Below are 17,676 nucleotides of genomic sequence, written 5' to 3' on the forward strand. Positions count from 1 at the left end.
CTCCCAGCCTTGGTACATATCCCTACATATCTATCTAAGCTGATTACGTGCACACAACTCATTCCTGCTTTTAGTCGTTATACTATGCGGCAGGATGTCACTCCCAGGTCTCTCCTGAGTGCCCCAAAGGCAAAGAGCTCAGGGGAATTTGTAACAGACCGAAGAGCAGACGTGTTTTCTAGCATTGCTGCAGCCATGCGGCCAGCCGATGGGGTGCCGGGGAAGGGAAGCCACAGCGGGTGCTGAGAGTGCTGACAGGCAGACCCCAGGCTGGCTGGGGTCGTGCTGAGGAGGTAAGCTGCTGAGAAAACCAGGCTCTTTCTTCAGTCGAGGATGACTTGATGAGCAGCGACTTCAAGGGAGATTCACTCCATCTACCGTCAGGCATCTACAGAGCAGATTTCTGCGCTTGAATTAGTCACTGTAGTTGCCTTTTCCAATGAATGCAGAGAAATGGCCACTTCTTAGGGAAGATTTCTTGATCTATTTTAGACACCTTTCATATGAATTGCTACCTCAAAGTAACTCTTTTCCTGCCCTGACTATACAGGGTGCCTAGGTGGCTCGACATCAGCAAAAAATATGGTAAAAGCACAACTCACTTCAAGGGAAGACTGGAAGGTATTTGAAAGATAGATCTATTAGGAGTTACTAAATAGGTAAAGCTCATCATACTGAGCTGAAAATAATTAGGAGCTGGGAAAGAAAGTGGCATGATTTATCCAACTTGCCCCCCATTTCCTTACTCTTCCCTAAGCCCCTGCCTACCGCCTCTGTTGGCTTTTGAGCTAGGCAAACCCTTGGTCTGACACAGTATGGCCACTCTTCAGATCTTATGACCAATTCTGTTGTCTGCATCTCCCCTGTAGACACATTTTATCAGATGAATTGCACCCACCTTGTGCCAAAAATGAGACCCAGACAGTAAGCAGTATGTGCTCCTGCAAATTAAACTGTGGTATAAATAAATAAATGAAACAAATGCCAACAAAGTGGTGCTGCAGCAAGCTGAGATAAGAAATCATTCTTGTATAAGCCTTTTCACATTATTGAACGAGACATTCAAAATAAGGCACGATATGTTTCATGTTCTTGTCTATGCCATGGAATATGTTTTCGAAAGCATTAATTGGCAGTATTAATAAATGCTAGTCTGACCAGTGGCTACTGAACTTTGTCATCCCAATATCCCAAAAGTTTAAACACTGCTTCCCACCCATCCCACCACGTACTTCTAGGATTGAAGCAGACTTCATTAGAGTGAGATTTGTACGCACCGGGGGGAAAAAAAAAATCCCCCTACCCCCAACCCCCCCCCCAATCCCACCTACCTATAATTCCAAAGTAATCAAGGACCAGAAAGAGGAAAAGCGATATTCCAAAACTGAGGGGGAAAAAATATTTTTGCCGTAAAAGGCAATAATGACCTGTATTCCTCCTCTTCCCTGCCATGCTTTGCTTGAAGTGTTACTAAGTGTGGCGCATCTGCTTGGCCTCGAGGTCAAGGGCAAGAAGAGCAGAGAAGCACTTTTTGGTGATTTCTCAGTCATTCAGAAAAGTGCAAAGGAATGCGAGCCTTGCAGGTGGGGGCATTCACTGTGCAGAGAAGGGAAAGATAGCTGCTGAGGGAGGGCATCGACCCAGCAAGATGTGTTCCCAAAAAAAGCAGAAAGCACAGGGAGGCCAATGCTGCAGCTGATGCAAAAGCAGACTGCTGCGTGGGGGACCCTGGAAGGCAACCCTGGTGGGTTCTGTAGCCCTTCTCCTGCATGGAGAAGAAAGCTCTTGGTGGGAGCGTGGCAGTGAGAGCAAGCATCATTTTTTTGGGAAACTTTGGTATTAGTGCACACGTATTAGCATGTATATCTCATGTACGTTCTGCATCATGCAGCCTTTGTCTAACAAACACACGTATTTTTATACAACACATTGTTTTTTATAGCGAAATCTGGAACTTGGCGCCCTTCCCTTTCACACGGGTGCTGTAACACGGAGCCCACAGAGCGGCACTGACTCTGGCTCCTTCTTCTGCCGTTCTCCCCCCCGCCCCTGCGCCCGGACCTCCAACTTGTTGGCCGGGGCAGCGGGTTGACAGAGCCGTGTCTGCAGGGAAAGCTACGCGTTTTCCGCCATCGGTTCGGGCGGGCCGGGCCGCTCTGCTCGGAGCGGGGCTGCCGGCGGTGTGTGCAGCGCCGTGCGCCGGGGGCGGCCCGGGCCGGCGCGGCGGGGCGGGACGCGGCGGAGCCGGGAGCGGGGAGCGCGGCGCGGGGAGCGGCAAGCGGCCATGGGGAAGCTGCTGGCGGTGGCTCTCGTCGGAATAGCGGCAGCCTTGGCGGTGGAGCGGCTGCTGGCCTTTCGGTGAGCCGCCCTGCGACGGCGGGCCGTGCGGGGCCGCCGGACGGCCCGGACAGGCGCCCCTTACTCGGGCGCGGTGCGGGGGGCGCGGGGGGCGGAGCGGCTCCCGGGAGTACCGGGCGCGGCGCGGCGGTCCTGGGGGATAACGGGGGTGTGGGCAGCCGGGGGGTACCGGGGAACTCGGGCGGGATGGGCTGCGGGGTCTCGGAGCTGCGGGCTGCGGTGCCGGCGGCGCGGGACGGGGCTGAGCCGGCCCCGCAGGTGCGGGGTGGCAGCCGGTGCTCGCCGCGGGGTCGAGCCGGGCAGGGAGCGGCGGGTGCACCCCTCCTCGCTCCGAGCGTGGAGGCACTTCAGCTCCTTGTCTGAGGCACAACTTCAGCGAATAGCTGCCCTTGCACAAGCAGGGTTGCGGCCAGAGGGGAAGGGTTAATCATCATCATCATCACCATCATCGCTATCATCATCAAGGAAACTGGTTTTCCCCAGAGAAAAACTAGGCACTGGCTTGCTCAGCGGTGCCCTTCTCATCCTCAGTCAGGGATAAGCTAACTTCAGGAGCATTTGTCCAGCAGAATGCTCTTTGCAGTAAGGGGGATGTGAAATCCTCCCTGGCAAGATGCTGGGGTCAGGGGGGCCAAAGGGAGAGGGTGCCCTGGGGCCCCCCGGGGGGGGGTACCTCTGGTTTTGCAGAGGCTGCAGTTAACAGGGGTGTGCCAAAAACAGTATCTGCGGATTTACCTCATTTTCTGCTGATTGGCAAAACAGTAAGTGGAAATCAGGTTGCCAGAAACTTGCGTTATTTTCTACCAAAGCTGACCTCTGGATAATGACAGCCCCTGTGTACACGAGGTTTCCACTGAAGGAGCACAGACTTCTGTGATCATAAGTTGGGACCTCACTCGCTGCGAGCTAAAATACCCAACCATATCATGCTGATGGGCTGTGAGGTGTGAGTGTGAAGACCAGTGTTACAGCAGCTTCTGTCGGAAAAGCTACTAAACATGTAACTGGTTGTTTCAGGCCGGTAATGTGATGGTGAATTACTGTGTGGCAAGGCAGCTATGTTATCATAATTTTACTCATGTCCACAAGGACTCGAAATGCCTGACTTCAAAGCAACAATATCCAGCTAATTGATCTTTGGGTAGATAGTAATTATAGCTAATTACAGGGCTATACTCCCTGGACCGGCTATACTCCCCAGACCTGGGTACCCCACATAGGTGTATTTGCATCTTGCACTAAATCTACTGCAAGTGTTAGTGATGATCACGGTGGTAACAGGACCCTCCTGCCCTGCAGCTGCACAAGCTGGGATGGCAGAGCTGGAAAACGCTCCCAGGCTTTAGTGGGGCGAACCGTTTCAAAGCCCTGTGAAGAGCAGGGGACTCCGCACCCCCACAGATCAAATGAACAAATGCAATACTGGGAATCTGGTAAAGCAGAATCTCCCGGCAGACACGGGATCCCCCCGCTCTCTGTAGCTCTCTGTGGGTTTTTCCCACGTGCTGTGTTTTCAGCAAGCTGCAGCGTAGCCAGCGGTCTTAAGACGGTTGCGGAGTTTGGAAACACACAACTTCAGATAACAAAGTACTCTCAAATCATTTTATACAGCCTTGAGAGGAGAAACCGTGGGTAGTGTTAACTCTTGCCAGGCCTCACTCTTATCCATCCCCCACCCAAAAGGCAGGAATCCGGCAAAGACTTTTTGCTGTTCCTTCTGAGTTTGGTATATTGTGTCTAGACAGTTTGACACAAGAATCCCTGAAATGCTTAAAAGATAAGGCTTGAAGAATTATTACAAATCTCTTACAAACTTAATTCTTCTTAAATCAGGTTTGTTTATGCATCTATTATACTGTTGCTAGCTAGCAAATGGACTTGAGTAGGGCTTGTGCAGCAGAAAACAGGTGAAGTTCTTGTGTGTTACCAACTGAAATTACACAAATTCCCCTACTGACATTTTAAATTGTTAATTCTTCTCTGAAGAAAGGTCTGAGCTAATTTGTAACACCTGAATGTGAATTATACTGTTACTGTTTTTCTCAGAACAATATACATACGATATTATTGCTCATATATATATTTATATATATACACACACACAATGTTATCATTTCATAACACTCTTTACTGATACGGTCCTCAGCTTGCATACTGTGTTCAAAACAGCAGTGTGCTTCCAGAAAGATGCTGACAGTTTGAAAAGCATTGGGAGCAAAAACAAAAATAAGAGGTCCTGTCAGGAAAAAAAAACCCCAAAGATCCGGGACTGGTTAGTCTAGAGAAGAGGAAAACTGAAAGAGAGAGAGAGAGGTCTTTGAATATGCAACAGGTTGCTGCTGAAGGAAAGGGCATGCCTGTGGTCTGGGTCCCACAAAGTGGTACAGGGGGTTGAGAACTGAAACTAGAAAGAGGAACCGAGTGGGAAAGGTGCTGTGCACTTGGGGATGCACCAAGTAGCAAAATTCCTGCATTTTTTGAAGTTGCATCCCCCACAGTTTGCAGGTCCACTGTGTTTTCAGTAAGGCCAGTTAGTTATCTAGGCCATCTGGCTTAGTAGCTAAGGCTGTCTGAGCTAGAAAAACTGACCCATTTTGGAAAAGCCTCTATAGTATGCTGCAGGCTTGTGACCAGTGTCCTTCTGAATTACTCTCATTCCAGCCCATGAAGTGTTTCCCTGGGAATGCTGTCGGGATATCATCATCTCTTATTGGCTGTTGGCTGAGTTCCTGCTGTGCTTTTGGCGCTGGGTGGCTTGCAGTCTGCCCAGGAAAAGCTGATGCAAATAGGAAAGGGAAAAGCCCTAAGCAGGCAGCAGTGCAAACTTTGGGCATGATCACCCCAAGCCAGCTTTGGGGGCCCGATGGGTTCGGCCGTGCCAGGGATACTGGGGGGCGAGGAGGGAGCGGATACCTCTCCTGCGCTCCCTGTGGGCTGGGAGCCACTGTAATTCGCTGTCCAGACTCCTGAGCTGGGGGAGAGGACTTGGGAGAGTTTAACTTGGCTCCTTTCCCTTGCTATCCTCTGCCCTTTTTGCCCTTTTTCTTCTTTTTTTTTCTGGTCTTATGTTAACAACCTGTGTCAATGATACAGCACTGAAGCAATTTAGAATTCATAATTAAGTGATTAAAAAAATGCAGGACTGACATACCACATGGTGCTCAGCCGTATCGCATATTTTTCATACCATAGACTGACACGGCTGTTTAGTTTATGTTTATGCCTAAAACTATAACATAAACATGGCCAGGTTTTGCTATGGGATCTTTGCATTCAGAATTTCCTGTGGTTGGAGCAAGTACAGCCTCAACACGTGTGTATGATAGGCATGCAAAGGAGTAACTACATTAGTTTAAATGCTTTCTTTTGGGGAAAAAAAAGAAAGGAAGAAATATTATAGTATGCTGGCTTGACATTTTTTCATAGAAACACAACATACTTGCTTATGGCACTGCCGACTACCGTGGTCAAACACAGCAGTCCTGGTAGTGAGGTGCCTTTCATAAAGGCTTGTAGACAACTTGGAATGGAGGAGATGGAGAAATAGAAACTCGTGTGTAGGTAGGTGCCTGTCCGTATCTGCTTGTCCAGTAAAGCGTGAGCTAGAGATCGGATTTTGTAGGTAATCAGGAATGAAATAAGCACTACTGAAGGATAATGCTCTCGGTGGGTAGCAGGAGAGAAGAGGAAGGGACAGGAAAATTGTACTACCCAGCCCTGCTTGTCATTAGGAAGTGGGTGGTCCTGCCTTGCAACAATGCCATCGCTACTTTTGAATGCGGACTAAGAAATGAAGAAAGTGCAACTGCTGGTGGCCTGGTCACCAAAAATAGCCAGTGGGTTGGAGCAGAAGGTCGCCCTTTCCTCATCTGAAATGCTGGTCCTAACTGTGGGGTGCTACTATATTTAAGTGGCTGAAACCTAAAGAAAGTGTGGCTATGTTATTTTATTGTTTGAGCTGTGGTGGGTCATGAAAGCTTGTTCCTGAAGCTCATGAACAAAGTCAGGTTCCTGAAGACATTCAGTGTAGGAGGATCACTTAATCCCTGGATGTGTGTAACCATCGCAGTGATTTGGAGCAATTGCTGTTGTCAGTTCTGGGTTTTGCTTATTCAGTATTTTACGGCTGATTTGTTACTGCGATATGGCAGACAATAAAACTAAGATAAAGCTACGCTAGGAATGTTACCTGTTTTAAAACTGGCTGTGTGTTGTTAACCCTCTTCTTTTCTCTTGCAGGAACAGACTGAATGCTTCACGGGAAATAGCCCCAGTAACCCTCCCAAACTGCCGGCTCATTAAAGGGATCGGTACGTGCTCAAAATAACTGAGAGTATTGCTTTTGTTCAGCCTTATTTTGAAACTGCTTCTTAAAGCCAGCTTCCAAGCCTGATCCTGAAAACAAAGTGCTAATTTGACTTTCATATGTTACTTGGACTTTGAGGTAGGGAGAAGCCGCAGGAAGAAAATTATACTGAAAAACTAGCTAGTTTGGTATAACACTTTTTGCCTTTAGTATTTAACGTTTCTGTTCCTTTTCTTGAAAACGACTAACTTGCAAACACTCCTCCTTTGCTCAGCCACTTAGGTAATTATTTGGCTTTTAGACGAGGGTGTGCTGGCTCTTCAGGCGGGTACCTACAGGTGGCTGTCAGCTGTAGGTACCTGTCACCTTGAAGACAGGTACCTGTCACCTTGAAGACAGGATGTGCTGCAAGGGTGGAAGCTTTGGGAGAAGGCCACAGGCATGTGGCGAAGGAGCGGCTGCTAAATGCCAGCCGGGATGGCCTGCCTTAGCGCTTCATTTTGCGGAGATTTACAAGCGGGCTGGTAACTGCGCAGGCAGGAGCTCGGTGCGGTTGCGCAATTCGTCTGTGTGGTTTCAAAGAGCAAGGGGTCATATTTGTCATCCTAGTCTGGTTTGCGAAGAGGTTTAACAGAGTGGCTGAAATGTTGACTTTGTACTTTGGGTCATGTGTTTAGCACATGGCAATGTTGCTGTCTTGTTTTTACTCTCCCTTTAGGATAACCAGAGCAGAAAAAGGAGAGCTTTAAAATTGATCGCTTTTTTGTGTCTCCCTTTCCCCCAAATTATAATTTTTAAACTTAATACAGGCTTAATGGCTGGGAGTTTTCTCCTTAGTATTTTCAGAAATGCCTTGAATTCTGTTGAAATTTGCCTGGATTTTGCATGCGTAAAAAGTCATTGGATGAGCTTAAGAGCCTTGCCTTTGAGCTTGCTGAGTCACTGTGTTGATTTCATAAATCTTGCTTCTTCCCTGTGTCAGGAATCAAACATCTTTGTAAAGTCAAATTACTGCCATGAATGAGCATGTGCAGAGTTCCTTTGCCTGAGGTTATGTGCAGAAGAAATTGCATTTCCAGGTCTTCTAGACAGAGCTGTAATTTACTCATACAAGACTCTCAGTAATGCTTGTTTGATGGTGATTCATATAAAAATAATTACTGAGTAATTCTTTTAAGCATATCACTAAGGCTTTTTGCAACATGATTGCTCTGTTGAGGAAAGAAGGAAAGCTGGAAATTGCAAATACAGTTGTGTTTCATTTCCAAATGATATCTCATTTTTGGTGCCTGACATTTACATGGAGATTAGGTGAATTCTGAGAACCCGCCTCTGCTCAGAGGCGGCGGTGGATCACTTTACAGAGCTTCATTTCTGCTTCTCGCTGTGCTCCCGTAACACTGTCCCTTCGTTTGCTGCACTTTAGAAAAATTAAAATGCCAAAAATTAATTCAGCAGGTCCGATGTAGCAGAAAGAGAAATAACAAAGGATTTGTGCAAACTTAATAGTTGGCATGTTCACGCAAGTGTCTTCCAAAATTAATTTAATATTACTGGGGGGGTTATATTACTCAGAGAGACCAAGGAGCCCTAATGTCTAGATGCTGCCTAGGTAGCACTATTCAGACCAGGGGTTTTGCTGTACTCAGATCTGTAAGGTTGCTCCTGTGGGTGACTTTGTGTAAGGATTTCATTCTACATGGATATCTTCGTCCTCCTGGGCCTTTTTCCTTTAAAATGCTATGGTAAAGTTGAATAAACAATCTGTCTATTTTAATCTTTAAAACAGTCCTTCTGACCTCTTAAGTGGGACATAGGTAATGAGCTGGATCAGCTCTAAACAAAATAATCTTGAACTATCCATTCTGTACATAGAAGAACAGGCATCTGGTACAGTCTATTGTAATGACGTTAAAAGCGATGCACCCGTAGTAAAGGAAGCAAACTCAGAGTAAATGGAAAAATTCTCTAGTGGACCCTTTTCTTTCTGCACAATTTCATCCTTTCTGTGTCTCTCTCTTTTTTTTAAGACTTTGATCTATTCTGCTTTTCAAATATTGTGCAATGTAAGCACAGACGCAAACATTGAACAAACCAATAAAAACCTGCAGCTTGTCCTAAACCTCATTCACAGATATGTAGGAAAGGTTATATTTGTAGAATAAACAGTATCTTCTGAATTATATGAGTGTCTAATCATGTTACTAGTTTATAATAAACTAACCATATGTCCTGAACTAATTCCTGAAGTTCAAGAAGCTACTATAGAAATTGCTAGAAATACTCGCATCTTGGAACAATTCATGGGATACAGGCGAAATAGTCACTTGCTTTTGGACATGAAATCCAGGTGGGTTTTTTTTTTGTGTTGGATGCATCTGTGGGATACATCATACTAAGATAAAATAAAGAACAAAAAATATAACTTTTTTAGGGTAGACAGTAATTTTTCTCGGTATCTTTGATTTTTTTTTAAAATGCTACTTATTCAGATAATCCCATGGACAAGCTGGGCTCGGTGATGCAATTAAGCAATATAGTGGAGGTAACCGATACCTAATAAATCAGTTCCTAACTGTCCTGTCCCATACGGTGCCTGTGACAACAGCCCAGAGCCCTCATAAAACGGGGTCTCTCAGGAGAGCCCGGGAGCTTCCCTGCGTCCGGCTGTGTGTCTCCATCCCCTCCTCGTTGCCTCGGTGGTGCCGGCTCAGCAGGATCGCGCTGAATCAGCATTTCACTGCTCTTCCAACAGTGCTCACTCTCTTCCACACATATCAGGACCTGGCTGAGAAGTGGCCAAAATGTGCTTTGCTGGGCAGTTTCTTTCGAAGTAGTTGCGTGCAGGGCTCTCATTATGCTCCTTCCACCAGAAACTTGTACTTTTTAATTATCCACTCCCAATTAGCCTGCTCATCTTTCTGCTTGGCAGCCTCGCTAATTCAGTAGCGATAAATGATTATATCTCTGTTTGTTCACTCGCCAGCATGCTCTGCTAGCAAAAGCTGTCTGTCCAGCTCACATCACCATGGTAATTGAGCCTCTCCGCATTTATTTATGTTATCTATGCAGCAATCCCGGGAAGTGGGGAATCGCTGCTAACCCCATTTTACAAATGAACCCAGACTTGGAGAGACCAAGGAGCTTCTTGCTTAAACCAAGGCGTGAGCCAAGCTGAAAAATCCAAATTCAAAATTTTAGTTGGAAAACACAGGCTCTAAATGTTTCTGGGCACATCAGTGCAGATGTCTGCCTCCTGCCTGAACACTGTCGAAATTCAGAACAAAACCCAGGAGGTGGGGTAACGGGCTGGCTCTCCCCAAAATGCGTCTTCAGACCTTTTGCTCCTCAGAAGGCAGGGATGCTCTGCTCATTAGTGTAATGGGGTGGAGCAGGGGCTTGCTGAGGCTGAGGAGGAGCTGGCCCTGGCCCTGCCCCCTTTCCCTCTGGGAGAAGTTGTGCCACCCCGTCTCCCCTGGGCTGAGCTGGGGAGGAACTTGCCTGGACGGGTGAATTTGGGGATCTGGTTCCTCCCCACAAGGGCTGTTTGGTGGCCCCAGGGTAAATTATAGCCCGGATGAATTAGTGCCAGGATAAATAGGAGTTACATAAAAGCAAACAATAAACCCAGCTCGAATTTGCAGGCGCTTCCTCGGGAGGAGGTGCTGAGGTGCCAGGGATGGTGTGACCCACGTGGAGTCACACGGGTGGTCTACGCCAAGCAGGAGTGGGTGCAGAGAGATGGGACAAGCTGGGTGGAAAACCTTTGTGTTGGTGGCTCTGTTAAAGAAAACCTGCAGAACAATTTCTTCCTTTAAGCAAATGCTCCCGGGTGGGTTTAATCCAGCCATCATCTGGAAAGTGGCTTGTGGGGAATGCTGTTTGTGCTGGTGATTTGGAGAAGAGAGGGGAGGCTTCTCAGGGGAGCGGTGAGAATGTGGGATGGCAAACATGCTTCAGCATCGGACTAAAAGCTCTGTGGAGAGTGCTTGATCAAAGCCTAAAATTGCTCTAGTGTTCTTACTAAAGGGATTTTATTTTATTTTATTATTTTATTTTATTTTATTTTCCTAGCAGGGAAAAATATTACAGGAACTACAGGAACTGGCAATATAGGAAATGATTACCCACAGTTAAAAGTGTGGTCTAACTATTAAAGCCCTTAACTGTTAAAGATGTAGTAGGTTCTCTGTCTCTTGAGAGCTTTAACTAAATATTTGGCAATCCATTTTAGTGAAGTGTCCCAGCTGAACCAGGACAGTTAGTGTGCACAATTCCCAGAGCTGCCTTATGCAAGCGTGCGCGCTGAGTGATGGGTATGGTCCTGCCCTGAAAATCTCGTTGTCTGCGCTAATTGCTTGCTGCAGAACACTATTGTCAAAAGCGGGTGATTCATCCCACGCCACCCTGGGGCACACAAAGCTGGGCAGGAGACTGCCCGGCCACCGTGGGGGCACCCCTAAGCCCCCTGAAAGAGGTGAACCCCAGTACTATTTCCTAACCTGGTGTGCTGCTGCCTTCTGCTACCACTTTTAATGCGATGCGAATTTTTCCGCTGAACTTCATCACTTGTGCAGTCATATCAGAAAGGGACATTCATGAGAGCTGGAATTGTACTAAAAAGGAGGTTTTTCGATAGGAAATATTTAATGTCATCTGAAAAACCCTGTTCATCTCTGTCTTGCAGAAACTGGTTCAGAAGACATTGACATACTTCCCAATGGACTGGCTTTCATCAGCTCCGTAAGTGCCCACGCCCCCTCCCCATGCAGGGGCTTGCCTGCTTCCTTATCTACAGAAGCCATAGGTGAAAACTGCAGGATGGACTCTTTTTTCCTACAAGGCTGGCTGGCTCTGTAAGAATGGCCCAGACTTGTGGCGGCTTAGCCGGCGTTTCCTTCTGCTTGAGCAAGTGCACTTCTTGACGCTGAAGTGGTGGTGGTGGCTCTGACACATGTATCCTATTGCACTAGCTTATCTGCCCACATAACCTTGAATTTCTTTCATGCTATTTCCTTGAAATGTTGAAATGTCAAACCTCTCCTTTGTTAAGAAGGTGTGTTAATTGCCTACCTTTAAAAAAAAAGTCATATTTTGTGTGTTGATTTTGTTGTTCCTGATTTTTTTTTAAGCTTTTAGGACATAGGTTTTCAGGCTTTTCTTTGCAATCAGGATGGCTAGTCATTATTTTCTAAAACAAAAGCTGGTTTTCACCTACGTGCTCCAGGGACACCCAGGGAATGATAACATTGCAAAATTCATGCCAGAAGTTGTGAGCCGTCGCACTGCTGCTGTTCCCCGTGGCTTTACCACGTTGGATGCATTCGGTGGTGCCGTACTTCCAGTTTGTTCCCCCCGGCGTGTCTGTTTGCAGAGTGGTTTGACATACGGGGAGCACCCACCCAGGTGGTGGCTGCAGTGGGTGGCGGTGGTGCCACCGCCCGGGTGGTAGGTAGTGCCTTGGGCATGGCTCCTCGTGCCCTCCACGCAGCTTGCTCCCTCTGCACTGCAATTAAGGGCTCACCAGGGAGAGCAGAGCTGGTCCCTCTACCTCCATCGTGGCATGGCGGGCTGAAGCAGAGGGACATCCTGATGTGTGCTTGCAAGTCCGAACAAGGCTCCAGCGTTTTCAGCCCTGTGATGCTGCCCTTTACCTTTTATCCAGGAATTATTTTCTTATGTTTTGATTTTACAGGGCTTGAAATATCCAGGAATAAAGAGCCTTGCACCAGACAAGGCAGGTGAAATATTTTTGATGGATTTGAATGAAGACAATCCCAGAGCAGTGGAACTGAGAATCAGCCGAGGGTTTGATCTGGCATCGTTTAACCCTCATGGAATCAGCACCTATGTAGACAGAGGTAAAGAGATCTTTAACTCGAGGTGGTGGCAAATCTCAGCCTAAAGAGCACAAACAGAAATCCCTTTGCAGCCTTGCATTGCACACCCAATAGCCTGCGCTTGCTGGGAGAGAAAAAGGTTTTCAGGCTTTTTATATTTTGGGGGCTCTTTTCTAAATGTCAGCTGCTAAAGCAAACACCTTTGCACATAATCTCAGGCTGTCTGAGACAGAAGGATGTCCTATATATTGAAAGGAAAGAAAACATGGGAAAAGTTTGAGGAGTTGAAAACCACACAAAGTTCATTTTACCAATTTACATGTCTCACCCTGGGGTCAAGGGTTTTGAGGAGACTCATGCTTCACTGACTGACCAGAATGGAGACTTTTGTGGCTAAACAGTAAATTATCAAATCTCTGTAAATTACCAAAATCTCTGGTATTGTGTGGCCAAGCCATGTTCTCCTCTCCAAGACATGTTCTCCTATGTCAGGCTCTGACTACCAATAAAATGCCCTTCATGCTCTCCTGCCTCTTTTTCCCTGTCCTTTCACTGGGGATTTTAGCAGGGCGATTAAAAGTCTGCAAATATTAAGAGAAAGAGAACCACTGCTGCAGCTTGACCTGCGTACCCATACAGTGACCCTTTAAGGGAAGGTGTTGGAGAAATCGGTGGTGGCTAATTCAGGGTCTCACCAGAAGGGGTGGGAAGAAGGACTGCAGCCTTACACAGAGAACAGAAGGATGCTCCTTCAGCTTTCTCAGGGGATGCGGTAAATAAACCAAAGTGCCCAAACTGGCTGGGCTACAAGCCCTCCTTCCCAGTGGGCTGTGGCTATTTCACGCAACCAGTCACTATAGCACATCAGATTGCAAAACCCAGTGGCTTGGGCACAAGGATGAAGCCATGATTTCTTTCTTCCTTGGTAGAAATAGCAAAAATGTAGTTTATACAGCAGTTCCCTGTAGAGCGAGCCCTGGAGAAGAGTAGCTGGAGATCTGGATCCAGTTGCAGTGGCACCCTGCATTACTTTGGTACTCGTCCTTCTGTCTCTGAAGAGCCATGAGACAAATGCACCAAACCCAACATGTGCTCTGTACTAGGGGCTGCTTCAGAGCTGTGGGTGCTCAGCCACGCAAACTGTTGCAGAGAATTCAGCTGTTTCCATTTCTTTTTTAAGACAACACCGTGTACCTCTTTGTTGTGAACCACCCCCACCAGAAGAGCACAGTAGAATTGTTTAAATTTCTAGAAGATGACAATTCTCTTGTACACCTGAAAACCATTCGACACGACCTTCTGACAAGGTATTGGAGCCAAATACCATCTTTCCCCAGAAGAACAGGCTGCTTTGGTAAAATGCAAAGTAGGATGATTTTGGTTTTAGGGTATTATTAACATGAGATATTTTCTCTTTAATCAGCTTTCCTGTTTCTCTTATTGATTCCTTATCTGTGTAATCAAAAACTGTGTTTCTCCCATCTCTTCTGTAAATGAGATTTTTAATAGTTGTATCACTAAATCGGTCTTAAGTGCTGCTTTGATTGATGCCAGTGGATTAGCTTGGCATCCATTTGTCCATCTCTCATGTAACCCACTCTCAGGTCAACGCAGATATGAATCTTCAGATATTCTATTATTCTGAATTTGCTACACTGTAAAAATAAACATACTTTTAGCTTTTTCTTTTTTTTTTGTTGCAAGCACAAAATTTTCTTGATCTATCCTACTGCAAAATGATTGTAAGATAAACAGAGCCTGAGAGATAAAGTTGTCACAACTCCGACATGTTCTCTGGTTTCCAGTTGAATGTAATCAAAAGAGAGAAAAATTTCCATGGACTTATGGACAGGTAGCCAGGTCCCTAGCTGATGCCCTATGGTCCTGTTCAGGTCTCAGCACTGCACAATCCTGGCTCGTGTAAAAGAAAATAGAAGTAAAAAGGGCCTAAATAATTCGGTATCTATCTGAAGTACCATCTGTAATTGCAGCCCCTTTATGTCTATGGGATGACCGTGTCCTGGCTGGATTCTGGGCAGTCCTACAATGCTCCTTCATACCTCTCATTTCATTCCTTTATTTATCTTTCTCCCTCTCTATTTTTTTAGTGTGAATGATATAGTAGCTATGGGACCAGACAGCTTCTACGCTACCAATGACCACTACTTCTCCGACTTCATCTTGATGTTCTTGGAGATGTTCTTGGGTTTAACTTGGTCAAATGTTGTTTACTACAGTCCAAAAGAAGTTAAAGAAGTAGCAGCTGGGTTTTATTCAGCCAATGGAATTAACACTTCACCCAACAGAAAGTAAGTTTCTCCTTGCCTTAGGTTTTGTTTGATCACACAAAAGAATCCTGAAATCCTAATTTGTACATGCGGTACCTCTGTGGTCAAGTGTCTAAACTGGCTCATGTAAGGCAAGGTGCTACCTGTACAATGTAAGCGATACAGAAGGTTTGTAGAACAGAAGTCATGTGTCCCGGTCTTTAACTAGAGCCAATGTTTGCTGCTTTGTGTGGTAGTTTATATGCAATAAGATCAAAGTTTGTTGCATTTTAACCAGCCGATACAGAAGTTTGTGTTTATTGCTTGCAAGGATTAACGGGGCAGGATTTCGCAAGCGGGGAACGCTCTACAGTCTTAAAGTCTGTACGACTGAATTAACCAGTCCCATAGTGTAGACAGGTGATCTTAAAAAAAAAGCATATTTGTCAATCTCACGATCCAAGGCCTGCTTCAGTGTTGTAATGGAAGAACTGGCAGAGTAGAAGCTACATTAGCATCTCAGCAGGTTGGCTTCATTCAATTCAGTGCCCTGTGGCCTGCTTGCAATGTCTATTGCTGAGAACTGCGAGCTGGCATTCCTCCTGGGAAGAGCTGGGCTTGCACAGGGGGAACTGACTGGTTTTGGTGTCTGCTTACTCATGCACATTGCTAAGAGGTGCTTTCTTTTGAAGGTACATCTATGTTGCAGATGTATTTGATCATAATGTCCATGTTATGGAAAAACATGCTAATTGGAATTTAACCCATGTGAAGGTAAGGTGCTGCTGTTCCAAAAAAAGAGGCATATATGATTTTTGGACAGATTAGTCCCCAGGAATGCTTGAGATTTCAACCTGATCATGCGTGAAGTTCTGGTCTGGATGGCTCCTGCCATGGTTTTGCAGAGGTGCTGTGCACCCCGTTACAGAGCTTCAGGTCTTCCACCCTCACACCAGCAACCAGAGAGGGGTTCTCAGGCGTGCTGTAGAGCCACAGTGGAAGTCTGCCTCAGTCAGTGTGGGTCAGTCCACAAAGCACTGAAGTAATCAACACGAGCGTAGGTGTGAATGCAGCCGATGGGGGAAGCTCAGAGCAGCAAAGAGGTTTCTCACGGCACAGAGGAGGGGATGAAGCATACTGGAGGAAAAGAAAAACAGCACTGGGGGAGAAAATATTTTTTAAAAAATCAGTTATGTCAGATGAGGGTCTTGGACAAGTCTATTGATATTTATAGTTTGCTTCCAGGACTTCTGATTGCTTTAACTTCTCTCTTTTTCTTCTTTTTCCTCTGTGATGGATAGACGCTGCAGCTGGACACTCTGGTTGACAACTTGTCTATTGACCCTCACACTGGAGACATCTGGATAGGATGTCATCCCAATGGGATGAAGCTGTTCTACAACGATCCTGAAAATCTGCCTGCCTCTGAGGTGCCTTTTGGGAGACGTCACTGGTCTCTTGGCTATGTCTGTGCCAGAAAGTTGCTCTGTTCAAATCGCCCTGGTATAACTTAACTCTGCATTACGTAGAGAAGAGCCTGGCCAGCCTTTGTGAAACCAAAGACCGAGCTGGCTTCCAGCTTATAGCTTCTGCTCTCAAGTGGAAAGCCTGAACAGCGTATACTCACTGACAAACACCTATTCAGATCCTTAGGAGACAACTGAGTAATTTCCACCCAGTAGCTCAGTCATTCTGGACTCATCGGGCTGCTTTCTGTGCACCTGTGGCCACGCAATCAGATTTTGATGAACTGTGTTAATTACCGAGCCAGCACCTCTTTGCCAAACAAAAACATAATTGACTGAGTGCAAAGCACGACCAGAAACGTTCCCACTGGAATGATTTATCTGTACAAGTGTGGTTCATCAGTAGGTGACACTGTAATTCTTCTTTCCTTCTGAAATCAATGAGGTACTGGCATCAGTGCGCTAGTGGCTGCGAGTGCAGGTGGCTGGTTGGCGTCCGTTTGATTTCAGCCTTGTCTGAAGCTTCCCATAAGACACTTTTCAAAATTATCATGTTCAATAGCAGTAGATTTATGGTACTAGGCAGTTGTTTACTCTGTCTGGAAAAAGCATGAAAATAAGAAGATACTAAGTAACTCAGGCTGGAAAAAACTGTGCACATGCCTAGTGCTGGGGATGACTTACTGAGGCGGAGTTTCCGTTGCACACCCACTTAAAAAAATAACCAGTCTTCAGGGACTGTGCTTCACTGAAGCAGAAATTGTGACCCTATCACAGGAATCACTTGGTTGCAGTTACCAGCAGCTGATCAGCCTAACTAATTTGTTTAAGTTAACATACTGATGTTCCCTCCATCCGTGAAGGACTTTCACCCGCAGCCGTTTCAGCAGATGTATCCCATTCCTCCGGCAGGTCCTGTGCATCCAGAACATCCTCTCAGAGGAGCCTGCGGTGATGCGCATCTACGCCGACAACGGCTCTGTGCTGCAGGGAAGCTCGGTGGCATCCGTCTACAAGGGAAAACTGCTCATTGGCACAGTCTTCCACAGAGCTCTCTACTGTGAGCTATAGCTCGTTGCGGGTAAGATCTGCTGCAGTGGAAAGGATTTAATTCCTTGGGAACTCACTTAGTTTCTGCTAGATTTGCTAACAAGAAGACTGTTCCAATAAAGGTTGACTAGAATCATGGAAATGTATTTTAGCCTTCCTCTCCAAAGTGAGAGTTTTACGCAATAGCAAAGGAAATGGAATTGAAGGTGAGAAATTAGTTTATTTGTGTAATGGGGAGGACCCGATGTCAGTAACAAAGGGTAACCTTGAAGTTAAAATTCAGATTTCAAATGACTAAGCTGTCAGACATCGAATTATCTGTTGTGACTGGATTTCTGTTTGGTGTTTTTTCCCCAGAGAAAACTGATTTTATAAATGAGAACTGCTAA

General features: G+C 46.1%; 1 protein-coding gene across 1 annotated transcript; it reads left to right on the forward strand.

Annotated features, from left to right (window-relative positions):
* The first annotated feature begins 2,251 nt into the window (after window positions 1-2,251).
* Window positions 2,252-17,676, forward strand: LOC143157053 (serum paraoxonase/arylesterase 2). Its single transcript, XM_076331478.1, has 9 exons — window positions 2,252-2,358; window positions 6,598-6,668; window positions 11,352-11,407; window positions 12,360-12,525; window positions 13,685-13,811; window positions 14,613-14,813; window positions 15,464-15,545; window positions 16,073-16,201; window positions 17,150-17,676. The coding sequence occupies exons 1-9, from the start codon at window positions 2,285-2,287 to the stop codon at window positions 17,306-17,308; spliced, it is 1,065 nt and encodes a 354-aa protein (XP_076187593.1). The 5' UTR covers window positions 2,252-2,284; the 3' UTR covers window positions 17,309-17,676.

The sequence above is a fragment of the Aptenodytes patagonicus genome, chromosome 2 (genome assembly GCF_965638725.1).
Source record: "Aptenodytes patagonicus chromosome 2, bAptPat1.pri.cur, whole genome shotgun sequence".
In the NCBI taxonomy this organism is placed as follows: Eukaryota; Metazoa; Chordata; class Aves; order Sphenisciformes; family Spheniscidae; genus Aptenodytes; species Aptenodytes patagonicus.